Here is a 13,099-nt window from a genome sequence, read left to right as displayed (position 1 = left end):
CCGGAGAGGTCCTTGGGTTGTTGATGCTTGGTTGGTCAGGCCGGGGGTGCATCATGTTTTGTGTCCGGTTGTGGCCTGTCGACGTTATCTGCGTGCGACGGAATGAACTATGTGTCCAGGAATGCACTTTGGGTTGATCCAATTTCTCTTCTTCCCTATTAGTGGGTTCGGGTCTCTCAGGTTGTCCGCAGGGTAATTAAGTCTAGCCAGTCTGCGGTCTATCCCTGTACCCATGACGTTCGTATGTTTGCTGCTCTTGTTGTCGTCTCTGGCAATATGTCTTGGGTTGACATTTGGGCATGGAGTTTTTGGCAGTCGAACAGGATCCTGGCTGCATGCTACCTCGTGAACGTTCCTGGGCCCAGTCGGGCCTGTGTTGCTTTGGGTCGGTGGTTGCAGCCCGTTGTCTCGACTTCGAGTTGAGGAGTGGAGCACCAACCGCCTCCTGGGTAGGTCCTCTTCTTGTTTTGTCTTTGGTGAAGTAACTCGGGGAGCTGTAGGGGCTCCTCCCAGAAAACCTGCTTTGAATGTATTAAAATGCCATTTTCTGGGCGAGTCCTGGAGGCTCCCCGGCAACCATCCCTCCCTCCGGGTGCGCTTTTTCGCGTTTTTTTTTATATCCAGCCTCAAAACTGGGGTGAGGATCACCGGCGCAAGGGTCTGGGGCTCCCCCTTCCACCTCCTGGGGAGGGAGTGAGCTGCGCAGATATGCGGCGCGGCTCGTGTGACGTCATGCTTGTTTGCTCGCTTTTCTTTTGGGGGGAGTTCTGTCCACTCGTTTGACTATTTTTGTTGTTAACCAGAATAGGTGTTTGTTTTGTGGCGCTTACCTTTCTGGGTGCCTGTTCTGGTCGATGATAGATTTAGAATGCTCCAAATCACATGAGGGGGGCCAGGTTCTGGTTCGTGGTCCCCGGTAGACCTAAAACTCCACCCACATTGGCTGATGCAAAATAGTTAGGGTATCCATATCAGCCATGGATAGTTCTAGGGAGCCTCCGGGACTCACCCAAAAAATGGTGTTTCATTACATTCAAAGCTGGTTTTTTGAAAGGATATTGTTAATCTTTGGACTCTTTGTTTCTTTGTTTACTTTAATAAAGTGAACAACTTCATCTGGCATAATACACCCATTCTTCAGCACCTGGTGATGTATATATTTAGCATAATTTCTTAACATTTTGTTAAATCTTCTAGTTAAAATTTCTGCTACATCTTCAGTGTGCATTCCAGAATAGCTAGAGACAGCAATAGTTTCTCACTTAGCCTACCAACAATAGCTCCTCACTCATTGTACCCATAATAGCTCCTCACTCATCCTTTCTACAGTAGCTCTCTGCTCATTTTATCTACAGTAGCTCCTCATTCATAATACCAACAATAGCTGCTCACTCATCCTCCCTACAGTAGCTCCTCACTCGTACTATTTACAGTAGCTTCCCAACCTTTCATTTGGTGAATTTCCATGTACTATCACTGGAGATGTGCAGTGAGCCATTTCTTCTGTAGTGATGATAAAACAACATTTTCTCCACAGGTAATTAGAGGACTACGAGATGTGTTGAACGACAAGAAGCGTGTTGTTCGTCGTGCTGCAACCGGTGCTCGCTGCACGTGGATCCTTGTTGGTGCCCCAGGCAGTGTCGGCGCCTAGGGCACCGCCTTGTAAATTTGTTTAACATTGAATCAATATATAACTTGTTTGACATGTGAGATTTAAAAAAAAAAAACTATTGTTTTGGTACATCAAATTGTGATATCAGGATGTATAACAGCATAAAGAAGTGGTAAGAGACATAGCATATTTGCCAGCTAATAGTAGTTATAATGCAAGAAGTCCTATGTATTTACAATATATTATTCTGCATAAGAGTTATGTGTTTTTGCTTATCCCTTGTGATTTTCAGTATTGGATATTACAGGGCTTTAATAGTTGATTTTTGCTGGGTTTATGATGGTTGAATCCTATGTACAGAGACCATAAAGTAGATAGAGATAGACGAGTTAGTAGTGTATTGAGCTGAGAGGAGTGGGGGAACATAGTATCTGATTTTTTTTAAATAACCAACAGTTTTAGAGACTTATGGGAGGAGCCCTTTGATGGCTCCCTTAAGGTATCTTAAGATGTGAAGGCTCCTTTAAGGTATCTTAAGATGTGATGGCTCCCTTAAGGTATCTTAAGATGTGATGGCTCCCTTAAGGTATCTTAAGATGTGATGGCTCCCTTAAGGTATCTTAAGATGTGATTGCTCCCCATTACTGGATCACACCTAGTTGCATGAGTCTTCTTTTGTTTACCTGTGGCTTGTGTTTGGAGACTGTGGCCCAGTCTCTGACCAGCTTCCTAGTGGCTGGTCTGATCAGTCAGGCTTTTATGCGGCTGTTTGCAGCCTGACGAACGAGTCACAGACTTGATGATCAGGGCTTCTTAGAAGGTGCTTGTCGAGTTCTCTTTCGAACACTGTGAGAGGTTGGACAATGTGCAATAATATTCCACCCTAGAGAGCACTAATATCTTGAAAAGTAAAAGTATCCTTGCTATCCAACCTGTCATTTTTCTTGCAGTTGTGACAGCAACTTTGTTGTGTTCTTTTAATGTAAGGTCTTTCCACATGATTACTCCTAAGTCTTTTACATTGATTTGTCTTTCAATAGTGTGGTTTGACTGTTTTATGTTGTTTTGTTTTGGTATTTTCGTTTTTTCCTTGGCACAGTAATTGGAATTTATCCTCATTAAACATTATTTTCTGAACAAATCCACAAGGGCCGTGATGAAGGTTCGAACTTACGTCCGGGATGATCCCATACTTGCCTTAGTCGTCTGGATGAACCATTTGTTCATTTGATGTATCACACTATTGTGATTTCTGTGTGTATATTATTTTCTGTTGCCCATTGAAAGCCTTTATTAACATAACTTTTATTAACAGTAAACATAACATGTTTATTAACATAACATAACTTTATTAACATCATAATAATAACATATTATAGCAGTCCCCGTCGCACAGTGGTAAGACACCCACCCGGCGCTTCGCGAGCACATTGGCTTGGGTTTGTATCCTGGCCGAAGAGGATTGACCAGGTGCCAATCCTTAATTGTAGCATTTGTTCACCCAGCAGTAAATGGGTACCTGGTTAAACAATTTAGTGGGTCGTATTCCGGGGAAAATAAAGATTAAGGACCTGCTCAAAACAATATGCGTGCTAGTTGCTTTACAAGAATGTGAGTACTTTTGTACTGCATATACAGTATAAATTAAAAAATAAACATTGGATTGGAGGTTTGCTGTAATTTTGGAGGTTTCACAAGATTTTTGTCTACTCTCGTGAAAATTCTAGCGTCATCTGCAAAGGATGATACAGTACTGCAGTTTGTATTTTTGTCTATGATATGAGATTGAGGAAAAGTATCGGAGCAAGCACGGTACCTTGAAGAACGGAATTTTTCACAGTGGATGATTCATTATTTACTTTGTTGACTATTATACTCTGGGTTCTGTTTGTTTGGAAGTTGAAGATCCATTTACTGTATCTACTTTGCCAGTACAGTAATTCCTCTTGTGCACATTGTATGTGCCATAACACCATGGTCACATTTGTCAAAAACTTTTGCAAAATCTTTTTTTTTTTTTTTTTTTTTTTTTTTTTTTGGCAAACATCAGCATTTTGTTTGTCTTCCATGGCATCTAAGGCCATGTCATAGTTGTCTAGCAATACTGATTTTGATGGAAAGGACCAGCAAATTGAACTTTCATGTTGAATATGAGGTAATACTATGCAAGTGCAACAGTAGAAAACAAGCCAAGTAATATAAGAGCTTGCAGTACACACAATAGTACAGCACGCTTAGCTCCTCACTCCTGATCCTTCCCCGTCCCATCCCAAATCCTTATCCCAACCCCTTCCAAATGCTATATAGTCGTAATGGCTTGGTCTTTCTCCTGATAATTCCCTCCCTCCTAATTATACGTGACCCGACCCCGGTAAACGGTAAAGAAAGGCAATATGGCTATAAACAAATGAACTTGTGGTCACTGCAATAAATACTTCATGATCCAAACAAAGGGAATTACGTGTTATATACTGTATATAATAATGGACTACATTTTTTGTACTGAAGTGACAAATACTAAGGGTCCGAGAGAAGGCCATTTATGTCTACCCTTCCCCTCCAGTCTTCTGCTCCCCTTCGTCTTAGTTTAACTACTACAACTCTTCCGTCTTCTCTATCCACTGTGACTCACCATTCTTCTCCAGCGTTTCAATATGTCCTTCGAACTTTCCCCGACAACTCTCGGTTTGGTGCCTTCTTTTGATAATTACTTATTCTTTTTAGATATATACAAGAGTTGTTACATTCTTGTACAGCCACTAGTACGCATAGCGTTTCGGGCAAGTCCTTAATTCTATGGTCCCTGGAATACGATCCCCTGCCGCGAAGAATCGTTTTTTCATCCAAGTACACATTTTACTGTTGCGTTAAACAGAGGCTACAGTTAAGGAATTGCGCCCAGTAAATCCTCCCCGGCCAGGATACGAACCCATGACATAGCGCTCGCGGAACGCCAGGCGAGTGTCTTACCACTACACCATGGAGACTGCTTATTTACTTTCCCCGACAACTGTTCATCTCGGCCAATATCCACCCTTCTCCCAGATGTCCTTGTGTCTGCTCTCATTCTCTCTTGCCACCTGAGACTATAGACACTGTTGCACAGTACACTCCTACTGGCATGCCTGTGTCTTGCAGTCAGAAATGCAAATCTGGTTCTTTCCCTTCTTCCTTCCCAGCTGGTAAGGAAGCCCCCCACTCTTCACTTTCGACTCTGTCCCCACACCTCTCATCTCAAAGACTGAGTCAGCAGACTTCTATGGGAACTCCCGGTGCTGTTCTTGATTCAAAGCTTGCTGCCGCTTCCCTTGACTGCCCCTCCTCAGTGCCATCTCCCTCAACAGATCATGTAGGTTCGCCTATGCCCCTTTCCACCTCCCTCTCGACTATACTTTCTTTGCTAGATTTACCTATGCCAGATGTGACAGGAAACACGGGCTACAAGGTGGGGTCAGCCTGTACATCAAAGACACCCTCATCTGCACAGAACTACTAAACAACACAAGCAATATGGTGGAAGTGCTAATAACCAAAATGGAAATTTCTAAATGTGATGATTATCCTTTTATATAAATCACCTGATGCAAATCCTAAGCAGTTTAAAGACTAACTTATGAAAATAGAATACTGCTTAGAAATCCTCACAAACCTTGCCCCTAACATAATCTTGCTTGGTGATTATAAAAATCTTTGAAAGCGTGCTAAGAAATAAGATTACAAATCACATGGAATCACAACATTTTATTATTTTATTTTATTTTATTTATATATATACAAGAAGGTACATTGGGTTTGAGAGTATACATTGGATAGTACAGTATTTACATTCTTGTAAATCCACTAGTACGCGCAGCGTTTCGGGCAGGTCCTTAATCTAACAGATAATTTTAAGTAGGTAATTTCAATCAGAATTGATAAATGAAAGATACATTACAAGAGAAAAATGAGATGAGAGAGATAAGTAAGTATATTAAAGCACATTGTTATATTAAAGCTCTGATTGATTACATTGACAACTTGATTAGTAATTTAAACAAGATTAATAGACACCATACAGCAGATTGACAGCACATATAAGACAGCAATGATCACAATGGTAAAGATGTTCAGAATGGGTACATAAAGATTGGGAGACTGGGTAGCAAAAGATACAGATAACAAGATTTATAAACACCATACAACGGATTGGCAGCACATATAAGAAAACAGCAATGATCTCAATGGTAAAGATGTTCAAATTGGGAACATAAAGGTTGGGAGATTGGGTAGCAATAGATACAGTGCAATTTTAAGGCAAAAAGTGAAAAACTATGAAGATGAAATTAGGTACTTTTTAGTATTGATTTTGAATGATGTAAAAGTTGGACAGCTTTTCAATTCAATAGGGAGTGAGTTCCATAAACTGGGTCCCTTTATTTGCATAGAGTGTTTACACAGATTAAGTTTAACTCTGGGGATATCGAAGAGATATTTATTTCTGGTGTGGTGATAATGGGTCCTATTACATCTGTCCAGGAAGAGTTTCAGACAAGGATTTGCATTTAAGAACAGGGTTTTGTAAATGTAGTTGACACAGGAGAATTTGTGGAGTGAGATTATGTTTAGCATGTTTAGGGAGTTAAACAAGGGGGCTGTGTGTTGTCTGAAAGCAGAATTTGATATTATTCTGATAGCAGATTTTTGCTGGGTGATGATGGACTTGAGGTGGTTTGCAGTGGTTGAACCCCATGCACAGATACCATAGTTGAGATAGGGATAGATTAGTGCATAATATAGAGAGATGAGAGCAGAGTTAGGAACATAATATCTGATTTTGGAGAGTATACTAACTGTTTTAGAGACTTTCTTAGTTATGTGTTGTATGTGGGTACTGAAGTTAAGTCTCTTGTCTAGGAATATGCCAAGAAACTTTCCATCATTTTTATTGCTAATGTTTACATTGTCAATCTGAAGCTGAATTGCATTTGTAGATTTGCTTCCAAATAGGATGTAGTAGGTCTTTTCTATGTTAAGTGTTAGTTTGTTGGTTGACATCCATAAGTGGACTTTTTTTAGTTCATTATTAACAACATCATTTAGTGTATGTGGGTTGGCAAATTAAGCAACTGACATATGTGGAGAGCTAGTATCAAAATTTATATGTTTGTCCTGCACACCGCCCCCCTTAAATTATATTGATCTTCCGGCCTGCGCTCAAGCAGAGCCCACCATCATTCTTGGTGACTACAATGCTAGACACAAGGACATTGGTGGCTCTCGCTTCAGTAACGGTAACGGGAATCAACTGCTGTCGCTACTAAATAGTCACCAAGATGTGCAGATTGTGGGTGACCTTGAACCCGCGCATGTTTGTGGAGGCATTCTAGACCTCTGTGTTGGTTTCAACGTCTCTCACGTCTGGTGCACATCATCTATTGTAACAGATTTGTTGTCAGATCATCACCCTAGATTGACTACTCTATGTATAGGCAATACCATCCTGCCCGGTGGAACTTTTAAACGCAAACGGCTCAGTGTTCCTCCTGCTCGACGTGAAGACTTTGTTGCTCATGTGTCAGAGTGGTACAGCACTTATGATCCCTCCACAGTCCAGACATTTAACGACGGTCTAGTACAGAACATTTAGATGTTTGCTGACCCTTTAGGTCGGCCCCCTGCACCATCCAATAGTCGCAACGATATGAAAGGTAATAAACACCATGCCTATTATAATGACCCCAAACTGCGTACTTTGAAACGCACTGCCAGACGAGTTGGGCTTGCATATAGGGAAACACGTACGCCAGCAATGCTCAAGCTCTTTCAGAAAGCCCTAGCCAAGGCGAGGGAGCGCATGACAGAGCTCAGGCAAGATAACTGGGAAACTTTTGTTAACAGTCTCAACTCTCACACCCCCCTCAGCCAGGCATGGAAGGATATTAAAAGAATTAAAGGCGATAAGATCGGCCAAGTGTCACACCCTCACCCTCTACACAGAGCAAACGAGTTAGTCGATGCTTGGGCAACCACCTCTAGCTTCAATAATCTTCCCCCAGACATACAGTTCAGATTAAATGCTGGTTACGAAGATCGAGAAAGGCTCGTTGACTTCATGCTCCACAAGGAAGATGAATGCAACGTGCCATTTACTGAGTTTGAATTACTCGCGGCCCTAAACAAAGGCAAAGCCACATCCCCCGGTGAAGATGGTATCACTTATGACATATTGCGTCTGCTCCCTTTAGTACCAGGGAATCCCCTGCTTGAGCTGTATAATATGAGCTATGTTACTGGGGAACTTCCTATCTCTTGGACCAACAGTATAATCATTCCAATTCCCAAGCCAAATCAAGAGAATGCTTTCCGCCCAATTTCCCTTACTAGCTACATTTGCAAAACATTCGAGAGAATGGTCCTAAACCGTCTCCTCCATAGAATAAGAACCATGCTATCCCCCCAGATATATGGCTTCATGCATGGAAGGAGTGTGCATCATTGCATCACCACCTTTCTTACCCTGCACACTGAAAAGTCATATACCACCTTCCTAGATCTTAAGTCTGCCTTTGATATTGCAAATAGACATGTTATCTTGAGTGAGCTTGCAGGAATGAATATTGGTGGTCGGCTTCTTTCTTGGATCAGGGGTTACTTATCCAACAGGAAGTCATCTGTATTTTTCCAGGGGCATAGGAGTGTAACAAGAGACTTTGAACTAGGCACCCCGCAGGGTGGTGTCCTCAGTCCTACCTTATTTAATATCTTAATAAACACGCTGTTAAACTCTATACCGAGCAAACCCAACGTCCACATCATTAGCTATGCTGATGATATAATGATACACACCACTGGGTATGCTGATGATATAATGATACACACCACTGGGTATGATGATGATATAATGATACACACCACTGGGTATGCTAACACGCAGAACACTCTTAACTCTGTATTAGACTCATGTCAGGACCTAGGTTTAATTATCTCAGCAGAGAAAACAAAGATACACAATCGGCGCCCACCCAGGCAGGGAGGAGCTGTTCGCAAGATGCAACTGTCTGATGGCTCCCAGCTTGACTATGTAAACAGATTCAAATACCTTGGCCTTGAGGTGCCACTGTATGGTCCTGTTGTATTCAGACTCTGTCGTCAGTATAAAGAGAGGCTCCGAGCTCTCAAGGCTGTTGCAGGTTATCACTCAGGCTATGGTGCCAATGTCAGCATTGTCAAAATGATGTACCTTGCATACATCAGATCTATAGTGGATTATGCTGCACCTCTGCTTGTTTTGATGTCTGAAAGAAAGCTTGGAGGGCTTGAAAAATTGCAGAACGAAGCCTTGAGGGTAATCCTTGGGTGCCCTCGTACCACAAAGATACTTAATATAAGAAAGGAACTTAATATTCTGAGCGTTGTTGATCGTGTTACTGAAATTAACTGTCAAATTGGTATAAAAATGCTTAGGCTAACTCATCCTAATCCTTGCACAGAAGCCCTCCAGAATTACTTTATTGAAGATCAGCATTGTTCCAAATGGATAACAAAAACTGGAACTCAACTCAGAATGTATGGGGTTCATGATTTGTACCAAGAGAAACAACTAACGGCACTTTCCTGCACCGTGGGAGGTTACACCCTTTCCAGTTTTAATCCCCTCCCTTTCCATCCAAGAAGCAAATTAGAGATCAGCCCAAGCTTCGTCTTGAGGCAAAGCTCAACGCCTTAAGCCATATTGATGCTCTGTCCACAGAGCATTCTCTCTCTCAAATCATATACACTGATGGTTCCCTACACCGCACCACGGGTGCAGCTGGAAGTGCAGTTGTCCTGACAATGGGCGATGGCTTGTACTTTGAGTGGGGAGTCCGTATAAACAACTGGGCCTCTACCCTTCAGACCGAACTAATTTGCCTTGATCCTTGCACTGAAATGTGTACAAGTCTCCAAACTTGATACATTAATTGTAAGTGACTCCTTATCATCCTTAAATGCTCTCAACTCTTTAAGACATAACTGTAATATGCTCGTGTCCGAAGTTAGGCACAAATACAACACACACACACATATATATACATAGATATATATGTGTATATATTACATATATATTGTATAGAGCACATAGAGGTGTCTAGAGACGAAGTGGAAAAAATGCTCAAGGAGCTAAGTAAGAACAAAGCAGTTGGTCCAGATGGAGTTTCACCATGGGTTCTGAGAGAATGTGCATCCTGAGCTCAGCATTCCACTTCAACTGATTTTTCAGGCATCCCTGTATACAGGAGTTGTAGCTGATGTGTGGAAAAAGGCTAACATAGTTCCAATCTACAAAAGTGGAAGCAGGGACGACCCCCTTAATTATAGACCGGTATCATTGACAAGTGTAATAGTCAAAATATTGGAAAAAATAATAAAAGCTTAATGGGTAGAACACCTGGAGAGAAATGATATAATATCAGACAGACAGTATGGTTTTCGATCTGGAAGATCCTGTGTATCGAATTTACTCAGTTTCTATGATCGAGCAACAGAGATATTACAGGAAAGAGATGGTTGGGTTGACTGCATCTATCTGGACCTAAAAAAGACTTTCGACAGAGTTCCACATAAGAGGTTGTTCTGGAAACTGGAAAATATTGGAGGGGTGACAGGTACGCTTCTAACATGGATGAAAAATTTTCTGACTGATAGAAAAATGAGGGCAGTGATCAGAGGCAATGTATCGGACTGGAGAAATGTCACAAGTGGAGTACCACAGGGTTCAGTTCTTGCACCAGTGATGTTTATTGTCTACATAAATGATCTACCAGTTGGTATACATAATTATATGAACATGTTTGCTGATGATGCTAAGACAATAGGAAGGATAAGAAACTTAGATGATTGTCATGCCCTTCAAGAAGACCTGGACAAAATAAGTATATGGAGCACCACTTGGCATATGGAATTTAATGTTAATAAATGCCAATGTTATGGAATGTGGAATAGGAGAACATAGACCTCACACAACCTATATATTATGTGAGAAATCTTTTAAGAATTCTGATAAAGAAAGAGATTTAGGGGTGGTTCTGGATAGAAAACTATCACCTGAGGACCACATAAAAAATATTGTGCGAGGAGCCTATGCCACACTTTCTAACTTCAGAATTGTTTTTAAATACATAGATGGCGATATACTAAAGAAATTGTTCACGACTTTTGTTAGGTCAAAACTAGAATATGCAGCGGTTGTGTGGTGCCCATATCATAAGAAGCACATCAACAAACTGGAAATGGTGCAAAGGCATGCTACTAAGTGGCTCCCAGAACTGAAGGACAAGAGCTACGAGGAGAGGTTAGAGGAATTAAATATGCCAAAACTAGAAGACAGAAGAAAAAGAGGTGATATGATCACTACATACAAAATAGTAACAGTGATAAAATCGATAGGGAAGATTTCCTGAGACCTGGAACTTTAAGAACAAGAGGTCATAGATTTAAACTAGCCGAAGTTTCGGCTAGTTTAAATACTTCGGCACAGATGCCGAAGAAATATATGAAAATTCACTTTCGCAAACAGAGTGGTAGACGGTTGGAACAAGTTAGGTGAGAAGGTGGTGGAGGCCAAGACCGTCAGTAGTTTCAAAACGTTATTTGACAAAGAGTGCTGGGAAGACGGGACACCACGAGCGTAGCTCTCATCCTGTAACTACACTTAGGTAATTACACTGAGGTAATTACACACACACACACACACACACACACACACACACACACACACACACACACACACACACACACACACACACACATCTCAGTGTGATCTGCCAGAGGGTATAGACTCATTCCTCTCAATGTTTGCTGACGACGCCAAAATTATGAGAAGGATTAAGACAGAGGAGGACAGCTTGAGGCTTCAAGAAGACCTGGACAAGCTGCAGGAATGGTCGAACAAATGGCTGTTAGAGTTTAACCCAAGCAAATGTAATGTAATGAAGATAGGAGTAGGAAGCAGGAGACCAGATACAAGGTATCACTTGGGAGATGAAATACTTCAAGAGTCAGAGAGAGAGAAAGACCTGGGGGTTGATATCACGCCAGACCTGTCCCTTGAAGCTCATATCAAGAGGATAACATCAGCAGCATATGCCAGGTTGGCTAACATAAGAACGGCCTTTAGAAACTTGTGTAAGGAATCTTTCAGAACATTATATACCACATATGTCAGACCAATCCTGGAGTATGCGGCTCCAGCATGGAGTTCATATCTAGTCAAGCATAAGACTAAACTGGAAAAGGTCCAAAGGTTTGCCACCAGACTAGTACCCGAGCTGAGAGGTATGAGCTACGAGGAGAGACTACGGGAATTGAACCTCACTTCGTTGTAAGACAGAAGAGTTAGGGGGGACATGATCACATTCAAGATTCTCAAGGGAATCGACAGGGTTGATAAAGATAGTCTATTTAACACAAGGGGCACACGCACTAGGGGACACAGGTGGAAACTGAGTGCCCAAATGAGCCACCGAGATATTAGAAAGAACTTTTTTAGTGTCAGAGTGGTTGACAAATGGAATGCATTAGGAGGTGATGTGGTGGAGGCTGACTCCATACACAGTTTCAAGTGTAGATATGATAGAGCCCAATAGGCTCAGGAACCTGTACACCTGTTGATTGACGGTTGAGAGGCGGGACCAAAGAGCCAGAGCTCAACCCCCGCAAGCACAACTAGGTGAGTACAACTAGGTGAGTACACACACACACACACACACACACACACACACACACACACACACACACACACACAGACAGAGGTAGGGGTCTGGTAGCTGAGCGGACAGCGAGCAGGTGTCGTAATTCTGTGGCCCGGGTTCGATTCCCGGACTAGGCAGAAACAAATGGGCAAAATTTCTTTCACCCTGATGCTCCTGTTACCTAGCAGTAAATAGGTACCTGAGAGTTAGATAGCTGTTACGGAGCTGCTTCCTGTGTGTGTGTGTGTGTGTGGGAAAAAACATTTGTTAGTAGTTAGTTACAGTTGGTTGATTGACAGTTGAGAGGCGGGCCGAAAGAGCAGAGCTCAACCCCCACAAGAACAACTAGCAGAAACAATATAAGATTGATTGCAATGACAGCTTGAATGGTAGTTGACAAAAATTGGTAGTCACAATACAGCATATGGCTAGCACATAAAAGAAGACAGCAATGAACACAATGATAAGGTTGTTTGATATTACATAAAAATTATGAGATTGGGTACCACTAGGTACAGAGCAAATTTAAAGCTCAGTGTAGGAAACTAAATAGATGAAGTTAGGTACTTTTTGGTTTTGCTTTTAAATAAGGCAAAAGTTTTACAGTTTTTCAATTCACTAGGGAGTGAGTTCCATAGACTAGGTCCCTTAATTTGCATAGAGTGTTTACACAGATTAAGTTTGACCCTGGGGATATCAAAGAGATATTTATTTCTGGTGTGGTGATAATGGGTCCTATTACATCTGTCCAGGGAGAGTTTCAGAGCATGGTTTG

General features: G+C 41.7%; 1 protein-coding gene across 1 annotated transcript in view; it reads left to right on the top strand.

Moving 5' to 3' along the window:
• The window catches only part of Mms19 (MMS19 nucleotide excision repair protein), a 231,306-nt gene extending 229,434 nt beyond the window's left edge, over window positions 1-1,872 (top strand). The window contains exon 20 of the mRNA XM_069322871.1: window positions 1,538-1,872. Within this exon, the coding sequence (XP_069178972.1) occupies window positions 1,538-1,654 (117 nt within the window). The 3' untranslated portion in view covers window positions 1,655-1,872. The remainder of the gene's footprint in view (window positions 1-1,537) is intronic.
• The last annotated feature ends 11,227 nt before the right edge of the window (window positions 1,873-13,099 follow it).

Source organism: Procambarus clarkii, chromosome 1 (assembly GCF_040958095.1).
Source record: "Procambarus clarkii isolate CNS0578487 chromosome 1, FALCON_Pclarkii_2.0, whole genome shotgun sequence".
Classification (NCBI taxonomy): domain Eukaryota; kingdom Metazoa; phylum Arthropoda; class Malacostraca; order Decapoda; family Cambaridae; genus Procambarus; species Procambarus clarkii.
This window is presented reverse-complemented; position numbering and strand designations above follow the sequence as displayed.